The sequence below is a fragment of the Brassica oleracea genome, chromosome C5, assembly GCF_000695525.1.
Source record: "Brassica oleracea var. oleracea cultivar TO1000 chromosome C5, BOL, whole genome shotgun sequence".
Classification (NCBI taxonomy): domain Eukaryota; kingdom Viridiplantae; phylum Streptophyta; class Magnoliopsida; order Brassicales; family Brassicaceae; genus Brassica; species Brassica oleracea.
Window position 1 is genome coordinate 25,482,613 of NC_027752.1, and position 9,299 is coordinate 25,491,911.

The window sequence follows — 9,299 nt, forward strand, 5'->3', positions numbered from 1 at the left end:
TAAAAAGAGACTGCATTCCGCAGTAATAAAGCCATTGAAGGAACCCAAACCAAGCACTAACAAACCAGCCACCGAGACCGAAGTAGAAGAGCTTCTTAGGACCAAAATCAGAGAGGAAATGGAAAGCCAAAGAACTCCAGAGGCAGAATACACTGAGATCTGAGAAAACTTCATATTTAAATCTGGACTCATGAATGATTCTGAAGCAGAAGACAGTAACAGGAGATGGAATGATGAGATGGAAAGTCTCTTGGAAAAGACAGATCTGTCCAAGAATGAAACTCCATTGATGATATGGGATTTGCAGAGGATGAGAGTTTTGACAGGAGAGAAGGATCTGTTAGAGGTTCTAACGGGAGATGAAGGTGGATCGGGAGGTTCTGGAGGGTCAGGCTCTGTCAACTGACCGGAATTCATGGCAGAGGAGGAGAAGGCTAAGGGAGGAAGCCCCTGGCGGCTAGGGTTTTCTAGAGAGAGTTTTGCACTCTGTCTTCTTCCTGCAGGAGATATATATTTATGTATATATTTATGTATTCTGGCACTTCAAAATATTTTGATAATATTTGTATCATATTGTAAGTAAAACCTAATAACTTATGGTATATATATACCGCATATAATATAACAAGAACAATAGGAAAAAACTAATTTATATAATCTAATTCAAATATAACTATGAAATCAGTTGTTCTTTCTTATTTTAAGAGTATATAATTTAAAATGTAGGAATCTAAAATTATTTTATATAAATTAATAAAATATCATAATCCTAACATTATTAAGTATTAACTATAGTTAAAAAGTTAAAACGAAAGTAAAAAGAAAAAAACGCTTTGACGGCGATGCAAAAGGCGATTTAGGTTTCCATGTTTTCACGAAGGTGGGATCTGGGTATCACCAACGGTGAATGGATCGGAGGAGATCTTTATCAAATCAACGTTCGCACATACATGGGAAGACAATTTCCTTCGGATTCTCGATGTATGGCAATGAAATTTCGAGTTGTTTTTTCGGAGAAGATATGGAAGATCAGGTTTGTGGGGGAACAAAATTTGGTTTCAATCATCTTTAAGATGAAATCGAATGTATTTAAAGGTAATATCTTTCACTTTCTTCAATTGAGTATCTTGCTTGAAGGAAAGGGGATGCGAGGAAGGAATGTGGGATTTGATAATGTTGGGATATGGAGACTAGGGATCTGTTGGTTTTTGAGATGAGAGTTTGGATCTGTTGGTTTATTGAGATCGTAAGTTTAGGGATTCAATTGTTCTATGAGATTGTGATACAGGGTGTCAATTATGGATTTGATATTACTACGGAATATCTTCTAAATATTAGATTGGCTAAATGGAATTGCTATAAAAGGACGTCTGGGGTTCTTTTATCTTGCATCAGTTGTTCTCGTTTTATACTAATAAACGAGATTCATAGCTTTCTCTGTATCATGTCGCAGAGTCAGTTGCTACACAAGAGTTAGATGAAGAATGGTGATACCACCCGCAAGAGGTTGAAGATCTCGGTGCCCCACTTTGACAACTCTAAGTTGATCAGAACCTTCTCCAAAACGTTGATTGGTCGGTGCATGAACCCGGAGGAACAAGACATGAAGGCTTTGATCACAAACCTGCCGAAAATCTGGTGTTTGGAGAAACGGGTTACTGGAATGGACCTGGGACTTGGAAAGTTTCAATTTGTATTTGAAACTGAGGAGGAGATAGAGGGGGTCTTGAAGCTTCAACCTTATCACTTCGACTACTGGATGCTCTCACTGGCTCGATGGCAACCAAGGAAATCTCCTAAACTCCCTTCGGAGATAACTTTTTGGGTTCGGGTTTTAGGCGTCCCTGCAGAGTTCAAGACGGCTCCTACTTATGAGAGTATCGGGGATGCTATTGGAAGAACGGTGATGGTGGATGTGGAACACGCGCGGGTTCAAGTGGTGGTGGACGCTTTCAAGGAGCTCTGCTTCGAAACCACTATAGACTTCAAAGGTGGGGAATTCTACGAGAGTGAGGAGGCCTTGGTATCTCTACGGTACGAGAAGCTTTTTGGCTTTTGTCAATTTTGCTCCAGTCTTTGTCATAAGGACGAGAAGTGTCCTCTGGATCCTAAGAATATAAAGAAGAGCCCGGAGAAGAGTAGGGAGATGAGAGAGGGAAATGGTGGATGGCACGATGTAGGAAAACATGATGAGAGAGCCCGGAGTTACAAGGGAGTGGTGATCAATGGAAATAGCAATCAACCAAACAGAGAGAAGGAGAGTCGAGCTTATTTTGGGAAGGGGAAAGGCAAAGTGGCCGAGGATCATGATCACAAATGGGTGAAGACAGCGGAGATGGGTCATAAGAGGGTCTCTTCCTACCATGGGAACTCCTGTGGTGATGCAGGAAGTTCGTATAGAAGATCATCACGAAGAGAGGAAACAAATGTGGCACCACAGGAGGATCGGGTTCAAACATCTCCAAGACGTGTGGAACGTCAAGATGGTCAGAATGAGATAAGAGAAGAGACACGTGAGGAAGGGGAGATTAAGAGTGCTGGCGAGGAAGCTTTGGCTCTTGTTTCTAAGGAATTTCAAGCTGCACTTGCTGAGACACAGTCGGCTGGTTTGGAGGTGATCTCCGATCCTGTGGATGGAGAGGAGGGCCTACAAAAAATCCAAAGTCTTTTGGAGAATGATCGAGCCCCGGAGGGAGAAGTGGAGGATGTGATGGAGATGGACAAAATTCAGGCAGCATTGCTGGAACATGGTTTGGATATGAATGCGATAGATGCTCTTCCGGCAGTCTCTGAGGAGGGAATGATTGCGGGGTACGAAGAGGAAGATCAACTTCAGTAGGCAGGGGAACAGGCTAATGGCGAAGATGAGAAGAATAAGGATGCAACGGAGCAGGCCAAGAAACAGGGGACTCGTAAAAGACTGTTCAAACCTTCAATCTACGTACCAGGAAGTACAAAGATGAGGATTGCAGCAGCGCTTGTCTCTCCTCGCAAACGTGCAGCAGCCAAGATGGGGACTCGTAAAGGGGATACAAATAAGCCATTGGAGAGTAAGGGACCGTCAAACCCAAACTCTGGAAACCTGAAGAACTAATTTTATGGATCAAGTCTTACTAGTATCTAGCAAGCAGGGTCTGGGGTGTTTAATTTTCAAAGTTTTCTTATTGATGTTTTGGTATTGGGAAAGATCTCTTTATAAGATCATGCGTTGGAATAAAATTTGCTATTTGGATTACTGGTGTTGGCGTGGTTTGGATCAGAGGTTTATTATCTTTGCATTCAGATGTTTTGGTTATGTTGGTAAGTCTTTGGCACACGGCTCAGCTTTGGAAAAGTTATTGTGGCCGGTCTCATTTAACCGAATGCAGTGAAGAACTCGAAGAATTTGTCACAGGTTGGCAAGGTCTATTGGTCTGGAGCGTCAACAAGAACGAGGAAGGAGTGATGTTCGATACAAAGGTAACAGATGGAGGGTGCAAAGTTCTTTTCTAAATAAGTGTCGTATTACACGGTTTGAGGCTCCATTTGGTTTACGGAGGATCACATTATGGATTACAATACTGGCACTTTGGCTCTTACCTCGCAGGAACAGAGTTAGGCAGCTTCAGGTTAATATGTTGGACAAATATTGGGTCAAGATAATAGTAAACAATAATGTCTTTTTGGTTTTATTGCATATTGTTCTTTCGGATCAAGATAATGTTGTAGAAACATTTGTTCAGTATTGTTACTTAAAGGTTTTGATTTGGGTTTGGTGTTGCTTATATATGGATCGGGAATTATTTTACGTTACGGACATGCCATTTGTATTGGTTCTACGGCCACTGGTGCTTTGGTGTTACTCGTTGTTCCTTCAGATAGTATCTTATATGGTATTTGGAAGAATAACGAATCACAAGAAGCGGTTGGAGATTGGGAACATGTTTTTGGCTAGAGACTATTCTAATATTTTATTTCATCACGGGACATACAAGTGTTTTCTTTGAAGGTTTCAAGGAAAATTTCTATGGGATGGGGTGGAGATATGAAAGTTAATAAGTTTGAAGACATTAACGTGGCGGAGAGCCTTTTTACTATGGGGGTTGGAGAATTCAGGGTATCATTACACACAATTTAGTCAGCTCAAAGGAGCCTTTCCATATATTTTTAAATGAGATCACTAAGTTGGAATTGCCGAGGAATGGGAAGTAAGTGGACTATAAGTTATTTAACGGAGATATGTCATAAACATAAGCCGGATTTTTTATTTTTATCGTAGACAAAGCAAGAATTTGAGTTTGTCCAGAAATTCAAGCTCATTTCGGATTTGATAATCTGGTCACAGTGGATCCAGTGGGACGAAGTGGTGGACTAGCGCTTTATTACAATAATGAGTACCAGGTTAATGTCTTATATTCAAGTAATCGAATGATAGATGTGGAAGCAGTGGCTCTTGGGAAAACGGTCTATATGACGCTTGTGTATGGAGATCCAGTTCAAGACCTACGAGAACAAGTGTGGGAACGTTTAACTAGATATGGAATTTCGCGATCAGAGCCATGATTTATTATTGGTGATTTAAATGAGATCACAAGAAATCATGAAAAAGAAGGTGGAGCTTTGAGAAGTGCAAACTCATTTGTTCCTTTTAACAATATGATAAGGAATTGTGGTTTACTGGAGTTTCCTGCCAAAGGAAATAAGTTGTCATGGCAAGGAAGAAGAGGCAAAGGCAAAGGGGCAGTAATGGTTAGATGTCGTTTAGATCATGCATTAGCGAATGAGGAGTGGCACACGCTATTTTCCTGTTCTTATACATAATATTTAAGGATGGTAGCATCGGATCATCGCCCAGTGGTGGCTTACTAAGAAGATAAAGTTATCAGGAGAAAATGGCAGTTTAGATTTGATAAGAGGTGGGTTGAACAAGAAGGCCTTATGGAATCAATTACAATGGGATGGTCCGATAATAGTGAAGGAACAGGAACTGGTATAGTGGCAAAAATTAGTAATTGCCGTCATGAAATAGCCAAATGGAGGAAAAATAATCCACCTTATGGGAATGAAAAAATATCAGACTTACAGAAGGCTCTTGAAGAGGTACAAACAGATGATACTAGATCTCAGGAGGATATTATGGAGGTGTCGAGAAAGTTGCAAGAAGCATACAAGGACGAAGAGGAGTACTGGCATCAGAAACGCAGAAATATGTGGTATTCATCTGGAGACCTCAATACAAAATTCTATCATGCTTTAACTAAGCAACGAAGAATCCGTAATAGGATCGTAGGGTATGATGTTGACGGAAATTGGATTACAGAGGATAATGGAGTAGAGAAAGTTGCGGTTGACTATTTTGAAGAATTTTTTACTACAACTTCTCCATCGGAGTTTGACGATTTTCTCTCAGGGGTAACACCGAGCATAACTCCACAGATGAATCAACGATTATTGAGGATAGCGACAGAGGATGAGGTCAGATAGGCTCTGTTTATGATGCATCCAGAGAAGGCGCACACCAGGACCGAATGGCATGACAGCTCTCTTTTTCCAACACTCATGGCATATTATTAAGGGAGGTTTGGTGGAGCTGGTGAATGATTTTTTGGTTTATGGAGAAATGGATTCAAGGTTAAATATTACTAATATATGTATGATTCCAAAGACAGAGAGACCTACAAGGATGATGGAGTTGCGAACTATCAGCTTATGTAATGTAGGGTATAAAATTATTTCGAAGGTTTTGTGTCAACGTTTGAAGTTGTTGCTACCCTCTCTAGTATCAGAAACGCAATCGGTATTTGTGGCAGGACGGCTGATTTCTGATAATATTCTTATAGCACAAGAAATGTTTCATGGATTACGGACTAATGAGGCTTGTAAAGGAAAGTATATGGCAGTACAACGGATATGAGTAAGGCTTACGATAGGGTAGAATGGGAGTTTATTAAGGCATTACTACAGAAAATGGGGTTTCATGACCATTGGATTAAACTAATGGTGGAGTGTATATCATCGGTTCAATATCAGATCCTTTTAAATGGCCAACCTCGGGGCCTCATTGTGCCACAAAGGGTTTACGTCAAGGAGATCCTTTTTCTCCCTATTTATTTATTCTGTGTACCGAGGCTTTGATAGCAAATATTAAGAAGGTGGAGAGGGAGAAACAATTAACAGGAATAAAGGTGGCCAGAGCATGCCCTTCAATATCTCATTTGCTTTTTGCGGATGATAGTCTCTTTTTTTTGTAAAGCTCAAAAGGAAGAGTGTTACACCATTCTAAGGATTTTAAAGGAATATGAGAAAGCTTCAGGTCAACTAATAAACTTTGATAAGTCTTCCATTCAATTTGGGCACAAGATAGAAGAATCTGTCAGACAGGAGCTAAGAGATATTTTGGGCATACAGAATTTGGGAGGGATGGGAACTTATCTAGGCCTGCCGGAAAGTCTTGGGGGGTTCTAAGATACAAGTTTTTGTCTTCGTACAAGATCGGCTAAATAATAGGGTCAATGGCTGGACTTTTAAGTTCTTTACGAAAGGAGGAAAATAAGTGATCATCAAAGAAGTGATTACGGCTTTGCCAAATCATGTGATGTCTTGCTATCGTTTACCCAAGGCTACTGCCAAATACTTTATTTTCTTGAGTTTTTAAAGGTCGGTATTACAGGAATGCATCACCCCTGGATCCGATTCGTTCATATTCTTCGTCATATAGTTGACGGAGTATTGTATCTGCTAGATCTCTGGTAAGCAAAGGACTAATCAAAAGGGTGGGAACAGGATCCTCTATATCCGTATGGAATGATCCTTGGCTCCCAACCACTCGCCCGAGACCAACTAATAAAAATCAACACAATCTTTACCCAGACCTTACAGTGGATTATCTTATTGATCCTCATTTGCGAAGATGGAATTCGCTGGCGCTTCAGGCTTTGGTGGACCCACAAGATGTGAAATTGATAGAAAGTATACCACTGAGTAGAACTCGGATGGCAGAACAAGCGGGATGGCATTTCAAAAATAATGGAAAATATACGGTTAAATCTGGATATCAGGTTGAAAAGATATATCCAGATAAGGAAAAACCACCATTAGTGTTTGGACCCACGGTGGATATTTTGAAGGCATATTGTTGGAAAATACGGTGTCCACCAAAAATTAAGTATTTTCTATGGCAATTGGTGATAGAGTGCATAGCAGTTAAGAAGAATCTGCATATGCGAGGGATACCCGGAGATATCTGTTGTGCAAGATGTGGAGCAGAGGAGGAATCGATCAACCATGTTTTTTTTTTTTTAATGTCCTCCTGCACTTCAGGCATGAGCTCTTTCAAAGATTCCAACAAATCCAGCTATGTTCCCAACAAGCTCTCTCTTTGTGAACATGGATCATCTCTTTTGGAGAGTTGTTCCACATATGGAGGATCATCAGTTTGCATGGATATTATGGTACATATGGAAAGGAAGAAATAATAAAGTCTTTAGTAATATTGATGTGGATCCTTTGGATACTCTTAAACTGGCAGAAACGGAATCAAAACTCTGGGCTGAGGCACAAATATTGAATGACCAAAAGAAGACTCCACAGGTAGAGGCTACGATTCTTCCGTCAATTCCAGGAAGATGGTGTTTTACGTATGGTTCCTGTAAAGAGAATGATATTTTTTCAGGTCAAGGATGGTACAGTACCTTAGAAGGGTTTGGGGGCAAGGAATGTTCGGGCTTCACTCTCTCTCTTCATGCAGAGATGGAAGCTTTACTATGGGCTATGGAATGCATGAAAAACTTACGACAATTTCAGGTTACGTTTGCAACGGATTGTTCTCAATTAGTGAAGATGGTTTCAGAACTATAAGAATGACCAGCGTTTGCAAGTTATTTGAAAGATATAAACAGCCTGAAAGAGAGTTTTTTCCGCGCAGAGATTATCTATGTACCAAGAACGCAGAACAAGAAGGCGGATAGCTTAGCCCGCAGTGCTAGGAAGGAAACGTCTTTTGTAGTTCACATGGATCAAGATCTTACAGTGTGGTTCATAGAATCTATATGAGTCTGTAAAGTTGATGACAAAAAAAAAAATTGGAAAAAAAAATTCAGAAGTAAATGTATAGTTTATAATATAAAATAAAAAGATAAAGTTAAAAAAGATAAAGTAAAAAAGATAAATTAATAAGTAAATCATATTTATTTATAAATTAAAATGAATTAAAAATATTTCAAAATAAATTATTTTAAAAAGCAAATTCAAAAATTCAAAATAAGTAAATAAATCCAAATTCATCGCCATTAAAGAAGCTATCAACATCAATAATAATGTCTAAAATATTTAACGTCAATATATCGGGAAATTATCACATATAAAAATTATGTCAGAAACTTTCGCTGGTATATGTTGAATTTATTTACTTATTTGAATTTTAAATTTTTATTTTGAAATTTCATTTTATTTTAAATTATTTTGGTTTATTAATAAATTTGAGTTATTTATTCATTTTTTTTCTTTTGTACATTTATTTATGAATTTTTATTTTATATAAGAATTAAAATTTGATTTTATTGTATTTATTTTTCATTATATTAACTGTTTTTCTTATTTCTAATTAAAAAAAAAAAATTTAACAAAAAATAAACGACAGTGTACCGGTTACATTTTAAGTGATAAAACAGTGAGTTAGTTTGAAGTATAAGTGCTTGAGCTTCAAAGTTTAAAATGTTGTTTTTTACATTTTTAAAATGCTATGTTCCTTTTTTTTTATTCTCTTGACTAACTTCTTTTTCTTCAATCGCCTTTACTAAAATAGTGGACCTAAAAGAACAAAAAATAGTGGACCGACTTTATCTATCGGATCGATCATGAATAAGAAGTAAAACCCATCTCTAAAACCATTCAAATATAACCCCCATAAGTCATAACTCATAACTACTAAACAATAATGTAGTGAATATCTTAATACAAAATAACAAAATAATTGCGATAACAACGAAATAAGGTTTGTTTACCCAAAGAAGAGGGCGGTATTGGCTTCCGGCTAATTCATGAGTTCAATTTAGCACTACTGGCAAAGCAATTATGGAGACTGGTCCAATACCCTGATTCACTGGTTGCCCGAGTATTAAGGGGGCGATATTATAGGATGACCTCGCCATTGAGGGCAACCTCTACTAGCAGCCCATCATATGTGTGGACAAGCATCTCCGCAGCAAGGAAGCTTTTACTGCTAGGAATCAGACAGAAGATTCACTCTGGTTACGACGTCAGGGTGTGGGAGGATCCGTGGATTCCAACGACACCTGCTAGACCGGCTAGACCTATAGCCC

The 9,299-nt window shown here is 38.7% G+C and overlaps 1 protein-coding gene across 1 annotated transcript; it reads left to right on the forward strand.

Moving 5' to 3' along the window:
- Window positions 1-832: 832 nt before the first annotated feature.
- On the forward strand, window positions 833-3,771 carry LOC106293775. Its single transcript, XM_013729423.1, has 2 exons — window positions 833-1,095; window positions 1,454-3,771. Exon 2 carries the CDS (start codon window positions 1,478-1,480, stop codon window positions 2,837-2,839), a length of 1,362 nt encoding a protein of 453 aa, XP_013584877.1. The 5' UTR covers window positions 833-1,095; window positions 1,454-1,477; the 3' UTR covers window positions 2,840-3,771.
- The last annotated feature ends 5,528 nt before the right edge of the window (window positions 3,772-9,299 follow it).